Raw genomic sequence first — 25,909 nt, 5'->3', positions numbered from 1 at the left:
GGACATGACCCACGTGCCAGGCTGGACGTTCAGTGTGTGCTGGGGGGCACCGGGGGGCATGGGGGGGGCAGGTGGAGAAGCACAGTAGCTCTTCCCTAGGAAAGGAACATAGAACCAACAGAACAAGCTCCCTAAAATGAGAAGAGAATCCGGCTCTTCTCACAGTTTATTCCCACCACGTGTGCCCAGGAGAGCACCCAAGGAGGCTCTCATCCCAGCGGCCCAACTGTCCTGGGAGCTGTGGGTGCGCAGAGGTGGGCCCACCGCGGAGGCATCTACAACACCCCCTTGGGGTTCCAGGGCCCCCCCCAGCAGCTGCCGGGTGACAGGCCTGGCTCCCCGCCATCCCGCAAGACCACTTCCTAATGCTGGGTCCCATCCCGCCGGTGTCTGTGGTGTGGACACAGCCACCTGCCCCCTCTTCCTGCAACACCCTACAGTGCACAAGCCCTCAGCAGGGCAGAGAGGGGCAGGGAGAGAGCAGAGGGAGCCCCTGCCCCGGGTGGGATGCGCCCCCCAACTGTCCTTGGGGGCAACCCCCCCCACCCCCTCTGTGCGACGCTTTTTAAAGTATTGATTCATGCTTTGGGTGCAAGTCAGCTGAGAAAGGGCGGAATTTTCAAAGGTATGATTTATAACATCAATTAAGATTCCGCACTGCTGGGCAAGTTACGCCGCGCCCCGGAGCACGCCTGTCCTGGGGAGTCCTGTGTTAGCGCTGCAGACACCCAGCCCCCACAGACCCCAGCAGCCTGTGAACGACCCGGGAAAACAGTGGAGAGGAAGCACAGAGCCCCGTACGCCCCTGGAGTGCTTGTGGGACACATGGTCCCACCGGCCGCCCTGGACATCTCTGGGTGTGGGAGGACCCGCCAGTCTGCTCCCTCTCAGGCAACCCGAGGCTGTGCCTTCCTCTAGGAAGCAGCGTGGGTGCTTCGCAGAGAGAGGACTGGGCCGAAGGAGGGAGCGCGGAGACAAGAGGTGGCCGTTCTCGCGGCAGCAACAGCGACGAGGCGGACGACGGGCCAGCAGCCAGCTCCCAGCTTAGGGAGCCTCTCGGCCTGTCCTGAGCCTCCCGCGGCCCTGAGGGAGCCGGATGAGAGTTGATGACTAGCGTCCGTCCGCCTGTCCGTGGGAGCTCTGACGCCAGGCTCCAGGAGGCCGGGGAAGGGATGTCCGCTAGGAAGCGCGGCAGGCTTGCGCTCCATCTGGCGGGAGCATCTGGAGCCCCGCGACGGGGAGCCAAGCGAGGGCGGAGTGGACGTCCCCACCGTGGGCGTGGGCGGGGCCGGTGCTCTGTGCACACCGGACTCCGCGGCCAGTTTCCAGCGTCTTGAATCCCAGCTTCCCACCGGGGAGAGCCCCTGAGCACGTGGCCAGGCTCCACGGCCCCACGCCCCTCCCCAGCACCCCTGCACGGGGATGGGAGTGAAGACCGGGAGGCGAGGGCAGGGGGCAGGCCTGCCCAGGGCACGCAGTGGGCACAGCTCTTGCCACTGGGAGGGCGAGGGAGGCCGGGGAGAGGTGATGAGCCCCTCATGAAGGCTCTGTTCTGGAGGCACAGCCCCCGCCGTGGCCGCCGCCCCCAGCCTGAGCCCCTGTCCGGGCTGACCGCATCCCACTGTACCCGCTGTTGCTGCCAGGCCTGGAGACTGAGCCCCGTGGTTCTCAGTAGAGGGCACAGTGGGTGCCGGGGGCAGTGGACGTGGCTTGGCTCCTGTGGGGTTTGCGTTCTTTGGCTGAGAGTCCTGTCGCCTGAGTTGAAACCGGTGACTTCTCAAGTCCGAGGATGGTGTCGTGAGGGAAAGGGTTTCCGGGCAAACAAACCGTTCCAGCGTCGTCTTCACGTCCACGCCTCACCCGCCGGCTCCCAGCAAGCAGAGTCCCCAGGGGCAGGGGCTTAGCGTGCAGGCCCCCTGCCCTCCCAGGATTTTTTTTTTTTAAGATTCTATTTATTTGTCAGAGAAGGGGAGAGAGCAAGCGAGCACAGAGTAGGAGGCAGAGGCAGAGGGAGAAGCAGGCTCCCCGCCGAGCAAGGAGCCCGATGTGGGACTCGATCCCAGGACGCTGGGATCATGACCTGAGCCGAAGGCAGCTGCTTAACCAACTGAGCCACCCAGGCCTCCCTGCCCTCTCAGGATTGTCCCCACACTGACCCACGGACAGCAGCCCAGCCCAGCGCGCCCTGCTGTCTCCCGCCCAGGTCCCTTTGCCCATCCCATTGAGAGAGCAGCCCCACCGCACACACACATGTACACAGATACACAGATGTGCACACGGACACACAGATGCACACGTGTGCACACGGACACGCAGGTGCACACACTTGCACATGGATACGCAGATGCACACGTGGGAGCAGGGGCGCGTACGTCACCCCAAGCGTGGACACACGTGTGCAGTGACTCCCTGATTGCAGGGCCAAATGCCCATGCTGGCTCTAGAGTGGCCCCCGCAGCTGCCAGCAGGCTCCCTTCCCTGAGTCAGGACAACAGAGTGGGGCCCACGGGTTGCAACTCCAGGGCCTCACCTCCACTTCGGTCCGGCCCGTCACCTGCACACGTGAGCCACTTCCTGGAGAACGCGACCTCAGCCTCTCATGGCCCTGAGCGTCCTGGGAGCACCACAAGGCTGCCCGAGCTATCCTGGGGCTGACTCGGCTCTCTGGGCCTCCCCTGAGGTGGGGGGCAGTCTGGCACCCCAGCAGGCAGCCCAGCCCCTCCTGCCAGCTGTCCAGTGCCCTGGCCCAGGGGCCAGCTGTGCTGGAGCCTGGCCATGGAGGTCCCGCCCCCACCCTGCAGCATGACCTGGCCCCACAGCCCTGGTGCTAGGTGACTCTGTTCTCCAAGTCGCCCCCCAGGCTCGGGGTGTCCGAGCTCTGCAGAGCTGTGGCTCTCCGGGCCATGCTCACAGCCCTGTGGTCCCTCATGGTCCCGCCCAAGGGAGAGCCAGGCGCTGAGCTGCCTCCCATGGCACCTGCGGGCAGCGCCCTCCGTGTGGCACTGACAGCGCCCGGGCCGCGGGAGAGCAGGGCAGGGACATGGGAGCCCCGTTAGCTCCCTCAGAGGAGCGCATAGACCCACAGGGCTTCCAGCCAGTTTTTCTTCTAACAGGAGTAATTCCATCAGGACCTTGACGTTTTCCACGGACGCAGTTGTGGCTCTCACATTGTCCCCCGCCGCCTGCCTGCGGTTCAGAGAGGCTGCTGGGGGGGGGCGGGGTGCTGCCCCGCAGGGGGCTTGTTGCTGGTGGGGGCCCCTCGCGCGCCAGTGGCTACTGAAAGGGCCTTTGTGCTCCCAGTGCCCGTTTGGAGCGTTCGCATATGAGCCATTGTCCCCAGACTCCCGGGCTTCTCACGATTCCACGGCAGAGGGACTTGGAGGCAGGGCGGTACCACGTGATTGCCGCCCCTCGGGGCTGGTTTTCCAGCAGCCTCAGTCCTCGCCTGTGGTGGGGGTTGGTGCCTGCAGGGCCCCGGGCCTCCGCCTGCTGTCTCGTGTCGTCCGTGGGCTCTGAGTGCACACGGCTCTCTCCACAGGGACAGTGGCACAGCGACGTCTTCAGCGGCCTGGGCCAGCTGACCCACTGCTCCGGGGCCGTCTACCATGGGATGTGGATCAATGGCCACCCGGTGGGTAGGTGCCTCTCCCACCCTTGCCTCCCGGTCTTCTCGTGGGGTCACAGCGGGGTCTGCTGAGTTCTGTCTCCGATGGCCACAGGCGCTCACACAGGGATGCTGAATCCGGAGGTGTTTGGGGTCAGTGGTGAAGTGGGATCTAAAACCCCAGCCCCTTTAGGAAAAACACATTCCAGTCGGGTTTCAGAAGGGCTTGCGACTGGTCTGCCTTCGGCTCAGGTCAGGATCTCAGGGTGCGGGGGGCCAGGGGGCCAAGCCAGCCTTCCACAGGGTCCCCCGGGAGTGCTTTTGTAACTGTGCCCTGGGAAGAGACCCGGCTCCCAGCCCACCCCACGTGAGGGCTGCTGGAACGCCTGGGTGGGGAAGCCTCTGGCAAGGGGGCATAGGATGTGTCCTCGCGTCCCCCCAGCGGAGTCTCAGCCACCGCCAGAGTCCACCTAGGCCAGCTGAAGCGGGCTCTGGCCTCCCCCTGCTGAGGGCCAGGTCGTCCCCCCTCAACGGAGCAGGGCTGTCCAGGCCCACCGTCTCCGCAAGGCACCTGCCGCCCTCCACGCTCGCCTGTGGGAGCTCCCTCCTGACCCACACGTCCTCTGTCAGACTGCGTCCTGTCCTAAGCTTTAACCACCCGAACCCTGGTGCCGCTAGCGGCTGGGGACGCAGGGGAGTGGACACCGAGAACGCCGTCTCCAGCTGCTGCGGCCTCACCGGCCCCGCCGTTCAGCTGTGCCGCGCTCTGCTCTGCTCTCTCCCAGCACAAGCCAAGAAGATCGTGATTTTGGGTCCGGAGGTGATGGACGTGGCTCAGGGCTCTTCCTTCACCGTGAGCGTTCAGCTGCAGCAGGACAGTGGGGAAGTGGCCGAGGGTGAGTGTCTCCAGGGTGACGGCTGCACACGTCCGGTGCTTAGGGTTAGGGACGAGATGCCTGTGTGGCTTCTGGTGCGGGGACACTCGTAGTAACTCTTGTTTTGTCCTCGTCTCTGGAGCCTTGGCAGAGGGGGCGTGTGAGTCCCGTGTGCGTGCATGGGCGTGTGCCCATGGCCGTTGCGCAGCTCACAGGACGATGCGTGGCTTCTCGGGGCTGCTGGTGTCTGCGGGGGCCTGTGCCTGACGAGGGGCGAGTTCCTGTGTCCTCCATGGGTCATCAGGGGAGGACAGATGTCCAGTCCAGCTGTGTTTTGGGAAATGGTATCCGTGGAGTGGCGACACAGAGGTTGGGCAGCTGACCTGCCAGAGCCCTTCCCGCCCATGAGCAGATTGCGCGGTGCGGAGAGGGGCGTCCTGGCCCGGCGGCAGGGCGGAGGACCCCGAACGCATCCATCAGCGCCCCGGCGGTCGCGGTGCGGTGGCCGGGGCCGGACCGCCGGCAGTACATGCCTGCCTGAGACGCGTAGGGTCTGCTAGTTTGCTTGGGGTCAGCAAGCTTTGACGAGGACGCCATGAGCAGCACCGAGCAAAGGCAGTCACAGTCGGTTCATTTTAGCAACTTTATTTTGGTGTCGTTTTTATGGCTCGAAATTCTCGAGTATTAAGTGATTCCTAGATTTTCAGGAAATTTACAGAGTAGAGTCCAACCAGCCCCTGGTTCTGCTTCAGACCATTTCCTTCGCCTCAGAAAGACCCCTGCTGCCCGCCGGCAGCCCGGCTCCCACAGATGTGCCCTCTGTGGGCACTTGGATGAGTAAGTCCCACAACCTGTGGCCTCAGGCTCTGCATCAGTGACCAGTGTCCTTGGTTGCGGTGACCCACGTGGACGTGCTGGCGCTTCACGGACAGCGCCTGTGCCTGGTTTCCCGGCTCATCTGTTGGTGGACGTTCAGTTCCCTGCACTTTGGGCAGCTGGGAAGGTTTGGGGCACGTTCCGTGCGGCCTGTGTTCTCTGCGTCTCGGTCATGCACCCCTGAGTGGAGCTGCTGGGCCAGATGGCAGATTTATGTGTAAACTTTCCAAGGAACTGCCAGACTGTTTCCCAGAGTGGCCACACCAGCTCACAATCCCACCAGCCGCATGGGGCTCGGTTCCCCCCACCCTGCCCATCCGCAGCCATCCGGGACTGTCAGCCAGCCCGCTGAGGCCCTGAGTCGCACTTCCCTCCCAACTGTTGGTGCCGAGCAGCTTTTTGTGTGTTACCTGGCCCCGTGTGCATCTTCCCTAGAGAAATGTTTATCCAACTGTGCCGTCCATTTTTTAAAATGAGGCTGTTTGCTCTTCTTGTTTTTCAGTTATCGGAGTTCTTTATGTATTCTGGATACTAGTTCTTCATCAGTTACAGCTTTGCAAATCATTTATTTGCGTTGTGTCTCATCTTGTGATTTTCCTTAAGCATTTTTAAAGTATTGATTGATTTGAGAGTGAGAGCATGCGAGTGGGGAGAGGGAGCAGAAGGGGAGAGAAAACCTCGAGCAGACTCCCGCTGAACACAGAGCCTGAGTCGGAGCTCAGTCCCACAACCCTAAGATCATGACCTCAGCCAAAACCAAGAGTCGGACGCCTTACCGACTGAGCCACCCAGGTGACCCCATCTTGTAATTTTCTTAATGCTGCCTTCCCGAGTGCAAAGGTTTTTAATTTTGATGAAGATTTGTCAATTTTTTCTTTTATAGATCATAATTTTGGTAATGTATGTAGGAATAATTAGCCCGACCCAAGTACACAAAGATATTCTCCTGTTTTCCGCTAGAAGTTTTGCTCTTGCATTTCTGCAATCCATTTTCAGTTAATTTTTCTGGATAAGATAAAGTTCTAAGTTCATTTTTCTCTTGTGGTACCATGTGCCGGAAAGACTGTCCTCTCCCCATTGAAATGCCTCAGCACCTCAGTCGAGAACAACTTCACTGTCAGAGTGAGGGTTTGTGCAGACTCTGGGTTTTGCTCTGTTGACCCATACGTCTGTCCCCACACCACACCATCTTCATTATTGTGGCCTCACTCTGAGTTTGGAAATTAAAGACTCCTCCGATTCTGCTTTCTTTTTTAAAATTGTTTTGACTATTCTGGGAAGTTCATCTTTTATACAGTTTTTTAAGGATCAGCTTGTCAGTTTCTGCAGGGGGGAAAAAAAAGCCTGCTGGGATTTTTGTTAGGGACCACTTTGACTCTGGCCGGGAAGAGCCACCATGAGCCGCACTGCATCTTCCTATCCATGAACATGGGACACCTCCCCATCTGTTTATATCTGTACTTTCTCTCACCAATGTTTTGTAATGTTTAGTGTGCAAGTCTTGCACTTGTCTCGTTAAAGTTATTAATAATAAGTAATTTGTCAATATTTTGTTTATAACTTAATTATAGTTGGTTCAGTAATTAATGAGTCATGTTTGTTCTTTTTATATTATTATGGATGGATTTGTTTCCTTACCTTTATTTCAGGAATTGCTAGGCTACAATTGATTTTATTTTATTTTTTTTAAAGGTTTTTATTTATTTATTTGACAGAGATCACAAGCAGGCAGAGAGGCAGGCAGAGAGAGAGGAAGGGAAGCAGGCTCCCTGCTGAGGAGAGCCCGATGTGGGGCTCGATCCCAGGACTCCGGGATCATGATCTGATGATGACCTGAGCCGAAGGCAGAGGCTTTAGCCCACTGAGCCACCCAGGCGCCCCGGCTGCAATTGATTTTAAAACATTGATCTTACGTCCTGTGACCTTGCTGAACTCATTTGCTAGCTCTGCTGCTTTTCCTGAGGATTTCTTGGGATTTTGCTGTATGGAAAATCATGTCATCTGCAAAAACATCCAGTTTTGCTTCTTCCTTTCCAGTCTGAATGTGTTTTCTTTCTTTTGTCTGCAATATTTTCCATTCCCACTGGCATTGACCAAGGTCTCCAATGGCTCGACGTCCCTGCCGGCCTTTGTTGCCATCAGTCTTTGTAGTTCTCGCCATCCTACTGGGATGAAGTGGTGTCTCGCGCTTCTGATATGCGTTCCTCTAACAAGTAATGATGTTGAGCATCTTTTCAGATATTTATTGGCCATTTGTATGTCTTCCTTGGAGAAATATCTATTCATATATTTGCCCATTTTTAAAAAATGGGTAACTTGGGTGGCTCAGTTGGTTAAGCATCTGTCTTCACCTCAGGTCATGATCCCAGAGCCCTGGAATTGAGTTCCACATCAGATCCCCTGCTCAGCGGGGAGCCTGCTGTTCCCTCTCCCTCTGTCCCTGCTTGTTCTCTCTCTGTGTGTCAAATAAAGAAATAAAATCTTTAAAGAAATTAAATAAAATTAACATTTTAACAATGGGTAATGTGCCTTTTGATTGTGAGTTATTAGGACAGAAACAAGACAAAAAGGTGTTTGTCTCTTTATGTATTCTGGATATAAGTCCCCTTACCAAATATCTGATTTGCAAATATTTTTTGTCATTTTGTGGATTGTCTTGCAGTTTCTTAATGGTGTCCTTTGAACACAGAAGGTCTGAATTTTGGTAAAGTGCAATTCCTTTACTTTTTTCTTGTTTATGCTGTTGGTTTCATACCTAAGAAGACTCCCTAACTCAGAGTCATGAAAATTTACTCCTGTATTTTCTTCTAAGAATTTTATATTTTTAGCTCTTACATTCAGAACTATAATCCATTTGGAGTTCATCTTTGTGTGTGGTGTGAGGCAGGGTCCAGCTACATTCTTTTGCATGTGAATGTCGTTGTACCAGCGTCATTTGTTGAAAGGCTGCTATTCCCCCCATTGAATTATCTGGGCATTCCATTTGCTAAAATTTTCTTTAAAGTTTTTACATGTTTTTCATGAGGGATATTGGTCTTGAATTTTTCTTTCTTTTTTTTTTTTTTTTGTAAGATTTTATTTCTAAGTAATCTCTGCACCCAATGTGGAGCTCAAACTTATAACCCAAGATTAAGAATCACATGCTCCACCGACTGAGTAAGCTGTGTGCCCCCAATTTTTTTTAATATGTTAGTCTGGTTTTTCTATCAGGGTAATGTTGACTTCACGTTTCAATTTTCTGGAAGAGTCTGCCTTGAATTCGTATTATTTCTTTCTTATATATTTGGCAGATTTCAATATGAAGATCATTGAGGCCTGTCGTTTCTTTGTGGGAAGACTTTTTTTTTTTAAAGATTTTATTTATTTGACAGAGAGATCACAAGTAGGCAGAGAGGCAGGCGGTGGGGGGGGAAGCAGACTCCCCGCTGAGCAGAAAGCCCGATGTGGGGCTTGATCCCATGACCCTGAGATCATGACCCGAGCCAAAGGCAGAGGCTTAACCCACTGAGCCACCCAGGTGTCCCATGTGGGAAGACTTTTAACTACTAATTCCATTTCTTTAAGTAGCTATAATGTTATTTGGGTTGTCTACTTCTTCTTGAGTGAACTTTGGTGTATGTGTCTTTGAAGGAATATTTGTTCATTTCATGAGTTGTTTGATTTATTGTCATAAGCTTCTTCATAATACTCCTTCATCTCCTTTTAATGCACTGATATCACCTCTTTTGCTCCTACTAAGGATTATTGATTTCTTCTTTCTGTTTTGCCTGACTCATCTGGCCACAGGTTATCAGTTTCATTGGTAAACAGTCAACTTTTGGTTTCAATGATTTCTCTATTATTTTCTGTTTTCTATTTCATTAATTCCTATTATGATGTTATTTCCTTGCTTCTTATTTTGGATTTAATTTGCTCTTTTTTTCTTTTCTTTTAGTTTTTTTTTTTTTTTAAGATTTTATTTGTTTATTTGACAGACAAAGACCACAAGTAGGCAGAGAGGCAGACAGAGAGAGAGGAGGAAGTAGGCTCCCCATGGAGCAGAGAGCCTGATGCGGGACTTGATCCCAGGACCCTGGGATTATGACCGGAGCTGAAGGCAGAGGCTTTAACCCACTGAGCCACCCAGGCACCCCTTCTTTTAGTTTTTAAGATGGAAACTAAGGTAATTGACTTCAGACCTTTCTTTACTAACACAAGAATTTATTGCTATTAATTTCCCCCTCAGAACAGCTTTAGCTGCATCCTGAAATTTTTGATAGGTTTTGCATTCATTTTCATTCAATTCAAAATGCTTTCTGATTTCCCTTTTGATTTCCTTTTTGACCCATGAATTATTTAGAGATATGTTGTTTTGTTTCCAAATTTGGAGACTTTTTTCATAGAATTTGTTCTATTTTGGTAAATGCTGTGTGTGCACTTTGAGAATTATATGATTTCTGCTTTTGTTGGGTGGAACATTCTATACATATCAGGTGGATTTTATTGATACTATCCTTCAAGGTCACATGTGCTTGTTGATTTTTTGTTTGCTTGTTCTATCAATTGCTGACAGTGGTATCTTGACATCTCCAATTGTAATTGAGGATTTGCTTATTTCTGATTTCATTTCTATCATTTTTTGCACCATGTATTTTGAAGGTCTGTCATTAGATGTGTAACATTTAGGATTTTTATGTCATTTAATTAGATGACCCCTTATCGGTGCAATATTTCCTTTTTCATCCCTGGTGTAATCATTGCTGTGACAACTACTTCCTATAATAATAATATAGTCGCTTCAGCTTTCTCCTAAATAGCATTGTGTATCTTTATCCATACTTCTACTCTTCACCTATGTAAGTCTGTATTGAAAGTGTGCTTTTTGGGGCACCTGGATGGCTCAGTCGTTAAGCCTCTGCCTTTAGCTCAGGTCATGATCCCAGGGTCTTGGGATTGAGCCCCACATTGGGCTTCCTGCTTGGTGAGGAGGCTGCTTCTCCCTCTCCCACTCCCCTTGCTTGTGTTCTCTCTCTTGCTATGTCTCTGTCAAAGAATAAATAAAATCTTTAAAAATAAAAATTTAAAAATAATAAAGTATGCTTTTTATAGGCAACATATTGTTGGGTCTTAGTTTTTCATCCATTCTAACCACATCTATCTTTTTTTTTTTTTAAGATTTTATTTATTTATTTGACAGAGATCACAAGTAGGCAGAGAGGCAGGCAGAGAGAAAGGGGGGAGCAGATTCCCCACTGAGCAGGGAGCCTTACTCGGGGCTCAATCCCCGGACCCTGAGACCATGACCTGAGCCGAAGGCAGAGGCTTAACCCACTGAGCCACCCAGGCACCCCAATAAATAAATAAATCTTTTAAAAATGGAGGGATTTTTCAGCCTTTATTTCCTCAAATTGTTTTTCTATCACAGTTCTTCTTCCTCTCTTTCAGGGGCCTCATTACCCGCGTTATTAGGGTGCTTGAACTTGCCTCACTGTCCGTGGATTCTTTTTCCCCTTCCCCCTTCCTCCCTCCTTCCACTTTACCTTTGTTTTTCTTCCTCTTTTTTCCTTTTTTCTCCTGGTGTTTCATGTTGGTGGTTTCTATAGCTACGTTTTCAAGTTCGTGAATTTTTTTCTACAATATCTCATCTGTCATTGATCACATACCGTGTACTTTTTTATCTCATAGTTTTTGTTTCTAGAAGTTCAACTTTATTTTTATATCTTTTTCGTCTCTACTTACGTCTTGAGCACGTGGAGTACGGGTCCAGTAAAAACTTTGGAGAAGGGTCCTTCCTGCTAATCCTCACATCTGGGTGTGTTCTGAGCCGATTTCAGTTGCCTGCAGTCCCTCCTCACTACGGAACGCACTTTGCTGCGTTCTTTGCCTGGTAATCTTTGATTGGTGCCAGACACGGAGGATTTTACCGTTTGGTGGCTGGGTATTTCTGTGTTCTCGTAACTCTTCTTGGACTTTGTTCTGGAGCACAGTTGGCTTATTTGGAAACAGTTTGATCCTTTCAGGTTTTGCCTTTGTGACGTGTGAGGTGTGGAGGAGAGGTCCGACTGAGACCCATGATCCCCACTGTTGAAGCTGGACCTTCTGAGAGTCCTGTCTCGTGTGCTGTGGCATCCATTCTCCCAGTGTGGCCAGCAGGAGTGAGCGCCACTCCCAGTGCCCTGCGAGCCCAGGTCCCTCCCGCCCTCCCCTGTGGCTCTTAGCCTGGCCTCTGGGCATTTCCTCCTGCTCGAGCACAGGTATGTGCTCCACTGTGTCCCCGGAGGTCCCTCGCCTCTCTGTTCCTCTGCCTCCAGGACTCCAGGACCCCTGCTGTGTGCTTCTCCTCCTGGCCTCCCAGCCCCGTTTGCTCACTGAGGAGTTTCTTGGGCTCACTCAGTCCCTCTCCCTGCACCCGGACCCCCCCCGTGGCCTGGACAGTCGGGGAGTCCACGCCGTTTGTTCCACCTCTCTCAGGGGCCGCTGTCCTTGCCTGAGGCCCAGGATCTTGGAAAGCCATCGCACCATCATTGTATTTTCTCTGCCTTTTTTGGGTGCTGCAAGTGGGTTATGAATTGGTTCCGGGTACTCTGTGGTGACCAGAAGTGGAAGTCAATCAAATCCCGGGGGCTGTGGCTCTCTACTCTCCTTCCAAGCCGAGTGCTCACACTGTCGCCTGCCACGTCTCCTCTTCCACAGGGGCTGGGCGGTGGGCCTGCACTGACCCTGCTCGGTGGGTGCTGCCGGCTGTCCTTCTGCACCGGACCCAGAGCCCACATGGCCAGGCCCTGTGCTGGGTGCCTCGGGCGTGCAGACAAGGGCCCAGAGGTGGGAAGTAGCAAGCAGCAATGTCTCGCCAAAGGCAGGACCGTGGTAGAGATAGGCCTCCAGTGTGTCTGCTCCCAGCCAGGGCCACCCCCATGGCCCCGAGGACAACCAACAGGGAGAGGCCCCCCGGAAGCGCAGTGAGGTGCCCTGAGGCTCAGGCCCCCAGCGAGGGCAGGAGAAGTCGGGGCAGGGAGGCAGGGAGCTTGAGTTGAACGTAGCTGCGGCCTGGGCCAGCGTCGCTGCCACGCGCCCCTCACAGGCTCTAGGCCAGGACAGGGAGGGAGAGACCTGGGTTCTTGTGGCCCTTCTGTCCCTTCCTTGGCACAGCCTTTCTCCCTCCCCAGGCGAGGACGGCCGGGTTTTGAAGATCTCAGCCGGCGTCCGGTATGTGCAGCTCCCGGCCTACTCGGAGGTCAGCTTCTTCAACGTGGACAAGGACGACCGAGGGACACCCATCCAGACCCCATTGTGAGTATGGGCGACCCTGGACGTCACCCAGGGGGCGTGGGGGAAGAGGCGTGGCCCGGACCTGCTCCACCCAGGCCCATCTCCACATTGCTCCCACACCAGCCGGGACCCCAAGGGCACTGGGCACACAGGAGCGACCCGCGGACATGCTCAGCTCCGTCTAGGGAACAGGAAGCAGTGGGGGCCAGGCAGGGGGCGGGCAGCGAGGGCTGGGACCGCAGCGAGATATCACCTGGTCCCGGAACAAGACTCTCCCCGCCCTTCCTTCCCGCCATCTTGGTCTCGGGGTGGTTGCCTCCGCCCCTCCTCCTCCCCAGAAGGGCCCCCAAGCCACCGTGCCCCCCACAGCCAGGTGGCACCCTCAGCTTAGCATCCAGCAAAGCCCGGTCCCACCCATTCCCTCCACAGCGGGTTTGACTGCGTGGCCTATCCTCTGTGGAGTCCCAAGTCTGGGGGCCAAGAGCCCAGAGCTGCGCTGGAAAGTACCAGAGACCCGCGGCTCCCCACCAGAGACCCCGAGCTGGCGCTGGCATCAGACATGTCCTGCGGCCAGAGGGCCATCCCTAGTGGCCTTGCCGGTGAGTGCCGTTAGCCAGCTGGTTGGCGGTAGTGGGCCCGAGTGCTTAGGGGCGTGTGGAGGGACAGCCGGTGCACTGGAACCTGGGCGGGAGGAAATTAAAGCCTTGAGAAGCCAGGCATGGGGACCCTGGAGGAGACAGACCGTGCCGGGAAGATGGGGCCGGGCCTGAGCAGGTGTCCCTCTGCAGGGCCAGTCCCCAGCGCTGTGGGCTGAAGGGCAGGCTGGGAGCTCCCTGTCCTGGCCATCCAGGCCCCTCGGGCGCAGTCCCCGCGCCACGGTAGCATTGGGAACAAGCAATCCCAGGGGCCACCACAGGGGCCGTCCTGCAGTCCCCACGGGCACACCTGGTCATCGCCATCAGTGTAAAGTGAGGCCGTTTCACTCGCGCCCGGAGCTGGTGGGAGAGGACAGACGCTAGGCTGGCGGGCTCAGGGCTGTTTCTGCACCTGTCAGACCGCGGGCTGGGCCCGAGGCGAACCCACCAAGGCCACTGTCCCCAGGAGGCTGTGGTCAGCCTGGACAGGACACCCGAGTGTAGGAACTGGCCCTTGTGCCCCCTCTGTCCCCCCACCGAGGTCAGCCACCATCTGCAGCCCTAACGGTCCCGAGGGTTCGCCCGGTTTTCTGGCTGCTTCCGCGCCTGCCCAGAGCACACAGCACCTTCGTATGCACTTGGCTCCTGGTGCCTGAAAACCTGCAGCCGTGGAGGGCCTGGCCTGGCTTTTCCGTGGATTATTCTGAACGACTCCCGGAGAGCAAGGGCCGGAGCTCAGGATGTGAATCCAAGTTTCACGTCTGCCGTTCACTGTGCCCGGGTCCGTGGGCCTCCCACACGGCCTGATGCCTTGCAGTCCCACGGCCTTCATCTTGCGGGGGGGGGGGCATTTGCGTCACCCACGGCGTCCCAGCCGAGCATGGCCGTGGGGTCCCGCCTGGTCCCCTGTGCCCCCGCCCCCCCGCCTCAGGAGCAGCGGCACCAGATCCTCAGGGACCACAGCAAGCTCAGGAAACGGGGCTCCGGGATCCCCATTGGGCAAATTCACGTGCACATTAGCTGTGGGGGCCTTCACGTGCTCCTGGGCCTTTGAAGAGGGGCCCATCCCCGCAGGTAGGACCCCGGCCCCGGACAGCGCGTGCGAGCACTCCTGAGTCACAGAGCAGGACGGGCCGACCTGGAGTGCTGGCACAGGGCCCATGGCTAGACCCAGGCCCGGGCCCTCACCCGGGGGAGCCCCATGCCACAGGGGTGGGGGGGAGCCTTGGGGGGCCGCGACCTCTAGTCTGCTTCCAGCGCAGTTTACGGAGGCAGCCTTACACTGCGGAGCGGAAGAGTTCTCACAGTTCCGCATAAAAACGCTCGCTGGGCCCCTCGCCTTCCACTGGGAGGGATTTCGGAGCCTCTCATGAGGTCTCCGTGGAAACCAGGCCCAGAAGGAGGGGCCTGCGTCTGCTCCTTGACGTTTGGTGCAGGCGGCCCAGGGCCCAGCCCTCTGTACAAGTTTGGGGCGCTCGCTGCTCGGGGAACGGGCCTCACCCCACACTCGGGGCCCTGTGTCGGGCTGCCAGCACGTTCAGAGATGTTTCCAGCTTGGCTAGGATGGGGGTGGGGCGCCACAGAAGATGGTCTTTGGGGAGACCAGGGGGAGCAAGTCTTGGGTTTCGGGAGGGCCACTCGGGTTGGAGCTCTGCGGGCATCCGGTGGCTGCACCACGTCCCGGGTCCGCGGCTGGTGCGTCTGGGGCTGATGGCAGACGTGGGCTGATGCTTCTCTGCCTTTTCTGGCCAAGCTTCTCCGTACAGGCCTCCTCTTCTATAAAGTGACCGGGACAGTGCCAGTCCCATGGCGGCCCCTCCTGTCCCCTCACAGGGTGGCATGCTGGCGACGTGCACACCTGCCCACGGGTCAGGCAGGGTCCCCTGTGCCGCTGTGTCTCTTCTGGGGACCAGTCCACCCCCAAACGCTCTGGAGGACACTCACGCCGACAGTGTCTTGTCCCCAGAGCTGCCCCAGAGCTCCCCTCGCCCCACCGGTGCCCAGGCCCTCCGGACGTGTTGGCAGCGAGCTCAGGTCAGCTCTGGGTCACGGACACACAGGCCGGCCGGCTGTCCTCTGGTGCCTTCTGCAAACGGCAGTGAAGCCATTGCGTAGGTCAGCTCTGCCCGGGCAGGCGGTGGGCATCAGCGTGAACAAGAGAAAAGGCCAGGTGATGGCGGTGCGGGCCAGGGCGAGGGCTCGTGCTGTGGGGCTGTGGGAGGCACTAGCTCAGCAGGGCGTGAGGCCCTCCTGCCGGCGGGACACCCAGAAAAGACCTCAGGGGGACGCGGAGCTACTTGGGCGGGAAGTAGGCAAGGCGCTTTTTTTTTTTTTTAATGAAGTGGCTTATTCAGTGCCTACGTGGGGATAGTAGCAAGTTCTCTTGATCGTTATCTGGAAAGACAGCAAAAATGCGACCGTCCGCGGCAGCCCCACGCGTATGGGGAACGTATGTCGGGGCCCTTTCCTTCGCATGAGTGAAGGTCTGTATTCGCCAAGGCAAGCTGTGAACCGCGCCACTCCCCCTTACCCTGGCCTGGCACAGAGCTTTCTTGCGTGGCTCCTGGATCCCGCCTCCCTTCCTTCCGCCAGACCTTGACCGAGGACCCCCGAGCCCCACTCAGGCCTGCACCGAGCAGAGGGTCTCCAGCCGAGGGTCACTGCGTCTGCCTACCTAGGTGACAGTGCGCCGGCCTCGGGCTGTGGAGCACCTGCTCCGTGGGGGCTGGCCACACACATTGGGAAGTCTCGGGGAGCAGCCACTGGCGACACCCAGCCTGCAGCCAGGACAGTGACGGGCCTCCCAAGTGCAGGGCAGAGACCACAGCCGGGAGGGTTTCAGGCAGAGACTTCGGTCGACACAATGCCTAAAACAGGCCACGGCCAGAACATCTCCCAGGTGACTGTCCCTCTCGAAGCTACTTTCTGTGGCCCCAGAGCAGAAATGTTCTCCCAGCCCATAGACTCCAAGGCCGGGGCTTCTCTCTCAGCCCCGGGTCACAGGCGGCATTGGACGCCCTCCCACGACGGAACGCACGCCACTGCACAGGCAGACGTGGCCCGGCTCTCGCTGAAGCCTCATCCCACGGCGGCGGCCACGCTCTTGCTGGCCAGGAGCAGCCCCCTTCCAGGTCCATACTCCGGGCTCACGTGGGCACCCGCTTCTGACAGCAGTGGGGGATTCAACTCCACCAGTGTTCACTTCTCACGTGGAAGTTCTGTGGCGGGGCGACGGCCCCCGGGATCACCAGGGATCCCTGTCCCCATTTCTTCTTCTCTGTCATCCTTCCTGCACCTCGTGGTCGCAGGGGGCTGCACAGGCACCAGCCATCACACCCCTATTCTAGACCCCGGGAACTAGAAGCAGAAGGAGCACAGGCCTGCCCTTCTAATAAACGCCCCTTCGAAGACACCCACCATCACTTACCCTTCATTGGCCAAAACTTGGTTACATGACCACACCAGGCCACAAGGAGACGAGAGATGCAGTTTGCCAGCCAAGACCAGATTGTTACCCGGAGTCGGGGTGGGGAAGATATTTTGTGTCAACCAGCCATCCTTGCCTGAGGGTCTGGAAGCCACAGGAGCATACCCGCCGTTGGCTTACATCTGAGAGCAAGGCCCTGGGCCTCCACCACCTCCGGGGATGGTCGAGGCGAGTGACGCCCCCTTCATCTGTTTGTAGGAAGCCCGCCGTGCCCCTCAAGCTCGTCCCCCGTCCCACAACCAGGCTGTAAGGCGGTGATCATTGGGTTTGGTAAAACCAGGCCTGGAGGTGAAGAAGTTGAGCCTGTTAGACCAGCGGGAGGTGTGGGAGACAGGGTCCCCCAGCCTCAGGAGCGGCTAAGGGCACGGGGAGCCACGGCCCTGTGGCGGGCCGGCCAGTGCCAACAGCCTGTACCCTGCCCTGCTTCTCTGCTCAGGGTTCGCTCACAGTCGAGAAACAGTGCGGGCAGCCCCCTAGCCCTGGACGGGGGTCCCCTTCCCTAACCTAAGGGGTGAGCAAAGGCAGGGCCGGGGTGTGGGTGCTGGCCACCAGGTCTGCCCCCCGAGCAGCCTTCGTGCAGGGCCCGGCATCGCAGGACCCCTGGCGGGTCTCCCCTGCAGCCTTTGCCCCTGAGGGTGATGCTGGATGCGGGCTGGGAGGGCCCCCAAGGCCCCCGGCCGCGCCCGCCGTGCCCCGCCAGCCAAACTGAAGGGTGCTCCAGCTCAACGCTCAAATTTTCGAGGACTTCAGGGTTTCCATTCTCAGCAGCCTGGAGGGTGGGTGCCCGGGAGAGGAGGGAGGGAAGGGGCTGGAGCCGCGCTGCAGGGAGGCACTGCAGCAGGAACCCAAGCGGAGGGGGCGGCGTCTAACACAACAAGTGTCTGTCTCTACACATTCCTGAGCTCGTGTGCCAACACTGGTGGGGGGCGGGGGACATGGAGCACAGTCCCCGGCCAGCAGAGAGGCGCAGGGGGACCCCGCCTGCCCTGCCCCAGCCCCAGATTTCCCCAGCCATGTTCGCCTGGCCTCTCTGGTCGCTGAGACCGTGGAGCTGGGCCTGCCGGGGCAAGGCCGTTGCCCACACCCCGCGCCCCACGGGGACCTGCTTCTCGGCCCTTTTCTCACCCACCCAACCCACAATTAAGAAAGTAAAGACTCTAAAACCTTGGTTTCCAATTCCTTAACTGTAAAATGAAGAGGGAAAACGCTCTCTCTTTCCAGAGGCCTCGCGTCGGTCGTGAAAGTCAGTGTTTGATTATTTTGTTGATATGAAATATTTCAGTCGCTGAATTGTTCTAACTTTTGAACAGACGAGTTGCCTTCCGTTGAGAAGAACAGGCGATTTCATGGGCGTGGATGATCGCCAGGTTTTCCAAACCCTATTTTGGTGAAATTACAGCGCCCACATTTCAGTAACAAAGCACACTGATGTTATATTCAAAAAGATTTTTATATTTAGACACTTAACCTTTTGTAATTCCCACCCACAGCTTTAAACGTAGCACCCTTTTATGTTAATTGCCGTCAGTGGGGTGTCTGCTCGCCCCCCCCCCCCGGCAATTTAGGCCCATTGAGTCCTAACGCAGGTGCTGATAATTGCTGCGGGACATTGTCAGGCAGCAGAACCCAGGGGCCCAGACACTCCGCCAGGGATTGGATTTGGGAACCTAATAAAGCTGTAGCAAGGAGAGCACCTCAGACTGCTTCTCACTCTCTCTCTCTCTCTCTCTCAAATGCACAAAACCCGCGCAGGGAATGTTTCCAACTGATCTGAGAGGCCCCGTCTTTTCCATTTGTTGAGCAAACGGTTTCGAGTATTCATCAGACGGGAGCGACGAAGACTCACCCGTCATCGTAAGATGATTTTGAAAATCAAGGTGCCCTTTGCCACTAACCCAATCTCACCGATAAGAGGGACGGAAAGTGTAGCAGAGAACTTTCGGAAATGTCGCCGCCTCTTGGGGTGCTGACACGTTTTAGTACTGATCGTCCGTGGCTGATTATGGCTCAGTAGCTGGCCCGAAAGATCCATATTTTTAAAGGGAAATTTGTGCTGTCGTTTTCTTTTTTTTCTTTAAAGATTTTATTTATTTATTCGACAGACAGAGATCACAAGTCGGCAGAGAGGCAGGCAGAGAGAGAGAGAGGGAAGCAGGCTCCCCGCTGAGCAGAGAGCCCGATGCGGGACTCGATCCCAGGACCCCGGGATCATGACCTGAGCCGAGCGCAGAGGCCTTAACCCACCGAGCCACCCAGGCACCCCTGTGCTGTAGGTTTCTTGTTGAGGAATCCCACCACGCACACGGACCGTCAGGGACAAGTAGGAACAGGGAACCCGGTGCCTCCAAGGCCAATGCAGAGAAGACCAATGGGACCATCACAAAGGTCAGGGGCGTTTCTGCCTGAAGTGACGCCCCCGAGGGCTGGGCGGCCGCCGGGGCCTGAGACCACATCTCCCCTCCCCACCGGGCCACCCAGGCTCCCTGCTTCCCCTCCTTCCTGCTTCCAGGCCAGGAGCACTCACTGGACCCCAGGCAGTGGGTCTCTGGGGGGACCCTGGAGAGAAAGGAGGGGGACAGACAGGCCCGGACTTCCATCAGGCTTTGCCGGTGCGGCACCCTGTGGGCGTGCCTGGGGGGGATGGTTGCCCCGAGAGCTGGCTCAGATCTCTCTCTCCCTGGCTGTGGCCCCAGAGGCCTATTCCAGGGGGCTCACACCGCGGTGAGGAAACGCTGCTTGGGGTGGGGGGTTGGGGGGCCCCCGCCCCCACGGCCTGGGGGATTTAGGCCGTCGGCTGGACAGGCCCCAGACCACCCAGAGCCACCAGGCCTGGCAGCGATGGAGACTGTGTTTGTGTCCTGATTCACCTCAAGTTTTGCCTCCGACCGTTGAGCCACCGAGTGGGGTGGGGACCAGCCCACCCAGCCAGCTGCCCCGTGCACCCTTTCGCCCTCTTGGGAGCAGCTAACAGGGGCTCCTGGTCTCCCGTGGTCAGAGCCATGCTTGCCTCCACCCCACGTCGTGGAGCCTGTGGCCTGCTTCTCCTCAAGCCCAGAGCTGCCTGCGGCTGTCTGTCCACCATAAGAGGGCACAGTGCTTGGGTCAGGCCCCTGCACTGACCCAGTAGGGGCTTGGGGCTCTCCTGGGGCAGGGTGTCGCCCCTGGGATTCAGGGACCACTTTAGGCAGGAGATTTGAGGAGGGCAAGAGGCCAGGGGGGACCCTGCACCCTGACCTGTCCGGGATTCCCTGGGGAAGGTTCCGGGGAAGGGTCGGCTTGGAGTTGCTGCCATCCTGGCCGTGGTTGGTGCAGCCCAGGCATGCGTGGCGGGCACAGTCAGGGCTTGGGCTGGCAGGGAGCGGCCCAAGCCCAGCTAGAGGAGCAGGTCTGGGTGCGGCTGAGGACCTGCCCCGGGCCAGAGAGGACGTGGGCCGGGCGTGTGCGCACGTGGGAGGGGAGGCCGCCCACGGCTGAGGGGTCTACCAGCCAGGCTGTGCCAGCGTGAGGGGACTGATCGTGTGTGTCCGTGTGCACGTCTCCCGTGTACGGAGACCGTGTGCTCACAGCCCTGGTCACGGCCAGCTCCTCAGGGCCCGGCCCCTCACCGCACTTGGGGCCGGCCGGCTGCAGGCCCCACAAGGCTTCTCTGGGGATCTGAGATCCAGCTTCCTGCTCCTGCAAAGGCCACTGGCCCCGGGCACTCTCCCCCACCCGCTCGCTCCTAGAGACACAACAGATGCCCCTCACCCTTGCCCAGGAGAATGCAGGCCCAGCCTCAGCCCGCTGCCGACTCCATCCCTCTTGGAAGGCCTCTGAGTTCTGGGCCGGCCCCCGCGGAGGGCCCCGCACCACGGTCCTGGCCGCTCCCGCCGCCGCAGGTGGCCCTCACGTCGGGATGCGGCCACTCCCCAGGCCCCTTTGTGGCCCCTGAGGCCTCTGCCCAGGCCCGTCCTGAGAGCCCGCAGGCCTGCCGCGCCTGGAGCAGCCCCCGGCCGGTCCTCCCAGGACGGGTGGTGTCCAGGGGCAGAAGGGCTGCAGCGGCCACGGGTGAGAAGGCGCCCAGCCCACCACCTGCCGGCAGAGCCGCGGTGGCTCCCAGCAGTCACCTGCCCACAGCATTGGGAGGTCCGCCTCCGCGTCGGGTCCCGCGTCCCTGGGCCGTTTCTAGGGACACCCACTCCCCACCCAGACAGGCTTCGGCTTTCCAGCTGAGCTGCCAGCGCAGGACAAGAAGCAGCTGCGGTCGCCTCGGGGCAGCCCGGCCTCCGTCGGGCCCCTCAGTACGAATGGCCTGGCTGGAGGAGCCTTCTGGAGGCGCGGAGTGGGGGACCGTCAGGGACAGGAAGGACCCCACATTCGTGCCGCTGTCCCGGGGGCTTCACACCATCTCCCCCGATTTCACTGCCGCTCGCAGTTCCCGCGCCGCGGGCTCTGGGAGAGTCTCCAGACAGCAGCGTGGCCTCAGGGTAGCACTGGGGGAAAGGGGACGTTTTAGCCCCTTGGCGGGGCACCAGGTGCACAGCCCCGTCCAGAAGGTCGCACGCACCGTGGCGGATGGGACAGCACGAGAGCATTGAGGTTCGAGGCTGTTTTCTGAGCGTCCAGAAAGGACTTGGGCCAACGGGAACATGGCTTTGTGTCGAGTCCATTTTCCATGGTCCAGTGAAGGAAGGGGAAGGCAGGCGTCCGGTTCCTCATCAGGAACAGTGCGTGGGCCCTGCCGAGCGCAGCCCGAGGGCCCGGGGATCCTGGTCCATGCTGCCGGCCACGGGGCTGGAGGTTCTGAACGCCGGCGCGCCGGCCCCTCCCCAGCCAGGCCCGGCCACGAGCTCACAAACCTCCTTTGGAAACCGTGCAGTTTGAAAGCCTCCGGATAAATCCACGAACCCAGCCTTTCCCCGGGCCTGCAGTCGGGTACAGCCCTAGGCGCCCACGTGGGGCCCGTCTGTGTGGGGGCGGTTCTCCCCCAACTCCAGGTGCAGCCTGTGTGGACGCATGGGCGGAGGTTGGGGTGGGAGCTCCTGGCGGGGGCTGCCCCGTGGTCACGTCGAAGACAACATCTGGGGCCCCGTCAGGCCAGCCCCCCCGGACAAATGGAAGGGTGGGGTGGGCAGGGGGCACGCGGCCCAGAAGGAGCCCTTGTCTGGCGACACAGGCCATCCGAGAAGGGGCCCGAGGGTGCCCACCCGGCCCTGCCCGACACTCAGGCCGCCCACTCTCCCTCTGGGTCACGGAGACCCGGACCCGCAAGTCCTCTCCAGGCCGACGGCTCTGCCTGTGGACGTAGCCCGCTCCTCGGCTAAGGGACCTGCCCTGCCCTGAAGACTAGTGGGGTGTGTCTGGTCACCTCCACGTGAGGCGGCTCTCGGCCCCCGAGGGCCGATAACATTTTATTTCTCTGATTCATGTCAATGAAGCAAACATTCCCGCCTACGCCTGGCCCTCCTCCCCGGCCCCACGGGCCGCTCCGCCACGAGCAAGGGGGCCGCAAGGCTTGCTTACCCCGGCCCCCTCCGCCTTTGTCTCCGTGTCCTACAAGGCTGATTAGGGAGTCTAATTGAGTCGGCTGTAAAAAGGTAATTAATCGAGGTCTCCTCCCAGAGCGGTCCAGCGCCGATCTCCCCGCGGGGCACCTCCCGTTGCGTGTCCCCCACCGCCACCCCTGCCGCGGCCCCCGGGGGCAGCAGTGACCTTTATCTTGCTGATAATTAAAATCGACTTAAAGGCTTTGGAAATAACTCCTGAGAGCTGGCGTCGGCATCTGCGGGCAGGGCCCTGCCTCGCGGTTGGCCAGCCTGGGGGCCACCCCCCAGAGTGGCCAGGACCTGGTCTGTGGGCCGCTACAGGCCCGGCAGGACCTTCACCCCAAAACCGTCCCGTCAGGAGCAGGAGGGGATCGCGAGCACTTGCTTCTCTGGGCTGTTAACTTGGGGCTGGCGGGGCACAGGGGGAGAAGGACGGGCTCCCCAGAGAAGCCGATGCCCCTTGGGCAATTCTCAGATGGGTGGGGGCTCTGGCTAGGAGTGCGGCTGGGGAGGGGGCGTCCACTCTGGCCTGCGCCGTGGGCCTGGCAGTGTCTCTGCAGCGAGGTCCTTTATCAGGAGGTGGTGTGACGTCCTCTGGGCGGCACCTAGGGCGGGGCGGACGGGTGAGGACGGGGCCAGGCGGGGGGAGGGTTAGGGGGTGGACGTGGCCTCCCTGGGGCAGCAGGGGCAGGACTGCCTGGACAGGGCACCTGCTGCAATGCCCCAGGCTCGGGACACCGGCGGAGACTGGGGGCCCAGCTCGCAGATGCTTGGCACGCGGCGGGGCCGTGAGCGAGGACGAGGTGTGGGACTGTCAGGAGTAGCCAGCGCCGGAGCTCCTGCAGCCACAGGGCTTGGTGTGCGCTCAGGATGCAGGGGAGAGTCGGGGGGGTGGGGTGGAGCAGGCGGGGACCTCGCCTGGCAGCGGGTCCGTGTGCCGGGAGCAAGGGCAGGCCCCACAGTGGCGACTATGGAGGGATCAGGACCGCGGGGACGCCAGTAAGGGGAGGGACAGAATCCTGGATGTCGCCCCCATTTCTGGAGGAGCAAGCAAGAGTGGGGGACAGACCAGTAGGGGTGGGAATTGGGTCTGGGGGACCCAGAGCCCCCCGTCTGGGAGGCAGCACGTGGAGATTCCTGCAAGGAGCTGGGGCAGGGGTCTGACCCCAAGGAGGCCGGAGCAGGCCCCCCGTGGTTCACTCGTGGGCAGTAAGGCGCCCCCCCGAAGGGGGTGCGCACGGGACCGTGGCATTGGATGTCCACCCAGGAGGCTGGGGGGGCGGTCAGCTGTGGCTGCTGGTGCCCAGGACAGGGCAGGCCCAGGAAGTGTGCACTAAGGTTAGGGCAGGGACACCAAGCCAAGACTATGGGAAACCCCAATTCTCGACTCCTCGTGTGAAGCTTAGAGCTCACGGTCCCGCCCCGGGGTCCCGCCCCTGCACTCCGCACAGATGCAGCTTTAAGTGGGTCTCAAATTCCTACGCGACCCAGGGAGCCCTGTTCTCTCTCAGGGGCAGAGCAGGGTCTGCAGGGCCTCACCTGGACCCTCCAGGGGGGTGGGGGGTAGGGGCATACTCTGAGGCTTCCGGCCAGCCCACAGCACCACCCACCCCACAGGCGCCCTGGGCCACCGTCCACGCACGGGTGGGTGGCGGGGGGGCAGCAGGCCTGGCCCGTCGGGACATCTCGCAGGCAGAGCAGATAGAAGCTGACTGACCACTTGGGTGTACGGGCCAGGAAGCCACGGTCCAGCTGAGATGCTGAGGCGAAGGAGGCCGGGGGCCATGTCCAGGGGCAGGGGCCAGCACGTGGGGACCAAGCTTGGGCAGGCTGGGGTGTGCCCCAAGCACCAGAGTTGCTCATCCCTGGGAAGGTGGCAGCAGGCCTTGATGTCACATCTGAGAAGTGGCGACGATGGGGACAGACAGGTGTGTGAGCCCCGTGTGGTCACTGTACTTCGAGCAGAAGGGGCCCTCGTATGCAGGGACCCAGTCTTGCGCGGTCACCCGGATGGGAATCCAGGCCACAGCGCCAGGGTCCTCACCATCCGGAGGCGATCAGCTCCGCCCGAGCCCGCTGGAAGCCGTCCATCGCTCAGAAATAGAACTATGCCACCAGCCCCGCGGCCCCCAGTCACTGCCCAGGACGTAAATAGCGTGAGGACTGCAAAAGCTAATGGAGAGAAGGTCCTTCATTAAAGAGTGTCCTTGCAGAAGGACAGATTTTGCTTTTTATAATGCGCCATAATGATGAAGGCACCTTTGAGAGAAGTAATTCCCTACCTGTGATTCGGAAATGCTTCTGGGCCTGTGTGCGCAAGCTGGGCTCCAGGGAAAGGGCCTTAATACCCTGCAGCCCCCGGGCCCCGTCCAGTGCATGGATGAGAGCCGGCCCGCCGTGCACCCAGGGCGCCCCCCAGGCCTCCCTGCAGACTCCGTTAGCGGGAGCCCACCCCCGCTGTCCCCATGGCCCTACCCAGCCACCGCCCTGAGGTCTGACCACGCCTGCTGGTGGCTTCTCCCTGACAATGGGTGAGTGCAGGGCAGGGGCCTCAGGACAGAGGTCCGTTGGGAGAGCTGGGACCCCAAGCCCCACAGGAGAGCGGATCCTGACGCATGTGTGTTAGGGACAACCCTGGTGACAAGCCCGTCTCAGCCACCAGCTTCCTGTGCCTGAGGCGGAAGGAAGGGGACAGCAGGGCCACAGCGCCATCTGCCAGTGGGCGGAGCCTGGGGAGGGACCTGCCGGAGGAAACACTCCACACCCCCAGGAGGAGGGTACGAAGAAAGCCAGGATGGACAGGGTCCACAGCGGGGCTCCCACTGCGGGCCGAGCCCAGCCCATCACCATTCCTAGATGCCAGAGGATTCGGGGATCTCCCGGAGGCTGTTGCCCCTGGCGGGGCCCGGTGGCTGCCAGAGGCTTCTGTGCTCCACACTCGTCATGGACGTGACCTGCAGTCACCCGTAGCACAAAGCCATGAGGTAGAAATGTCCTTCTCAGGGCGCACCGTGCAGGAGAGGCCCAGCCCGGCCCAGCGCAGGGCCTTCAACCTAGATCCTCTCCAGGCCCTACCCCTGGTGCCCAGGACCCTCCCAGCCCCAAAGAATCCTCCTGCCGGGCACTCACAGTGGGTCCCAGAATACACCCGCGGGGAGACTGCTAGGTCCCCCCCGGCGCCTCTCGGGGTGTGCCAGGACCAATGTGTGTCATGGGCCAGGCCCTGCCCCCTGCTGGCCACTCACCTGGAGAGGGCCCTACGGCCAGTGTACCGGGCAGGGCTCTCGCGCCCACGTGGCCGCCCGTGGCCCCGGCAGCTCCGCTACAGAAACTGCCCTTCCGAGAGGCCACGGAACGGGTTCTCTCCAGTCTTGGCTTCCTCCTGCTTCAGAGTGTCTTTCTGCTCTGCACTTCCCAGGAGAAACCTCTTCCCCCACTTCCTGGGGGCACGAGCCCCCCTGTCCTGAGGACTGCCGACGCGTGGAACAAGGTTGCGCCCAATTCTCGGACGTCCGCCTTGGGCCCCCACCTCCCGGGTACAGCCCTGTCCCCTTCCTCGACAACCTCCGTGAGGTAAGGGCAGGGAGACCCCCCCAGCCCACCGCACCCACCATGGCTCAGACCGCACGCTGCCCAGCACCAGGGCCAGGCCGCCCGGG

General features: G+C 59.1%; 1 protein-coding gene across 3 annotated transcripts in view; it reads left to right on the top strand.

Annotated features, from left to right (window-relative positions):
- Positions 1–25,909, top strand: part of MORN1 (MORN repeat containing 1) — a 48,309-nt gene that overhangs the window by 10,791 nt on the left and 11,609 nt on the right. For all 3 annotated transcript variants that reach the window (XM_044236959.1, XM_044236958.1, XM_044236960.1), the window contains exons 7-11: positions 3,539–3,635; positions 4,390–4,500; positions 12,501–12,624; positions 13,033–13,202; positions 25,669–25,823. In XM_044236959.1, the coding sequence (XP_044092894.1) occupies positions 3,539–3,635; positions 4,390–4,500; positions 12,501–12,624; positions 13,033–13,202; positions 25,669–25,823 (657 nt within the window). The remainder of the gene's footprint in view (positions 1–3,538; positions 3,636–4,389; positions 4,501–12,500; positions 12,625–13,032; positions 13,203–25,668; positions 25,824–25,909) is intronic.

The sequence above is a fragment of the Neovison vison genome, chromosome 2, assembly GCF_020171115.1.
Source record: "Neovison vison isolate M4711 chromosome 2, ASM_NN_V1, whole genome shotgun sequence".
Lineage (NCBI taxonomy): Eukaryota > Metazoa > Chordata > Mammalia > Carnivora > Mustelidae > Neogale > Neogale vison.
Note: the sequence above shows the minus strand (reverse complement) of the source record. Positions and strands in the feature narration are given on the sequence as shown.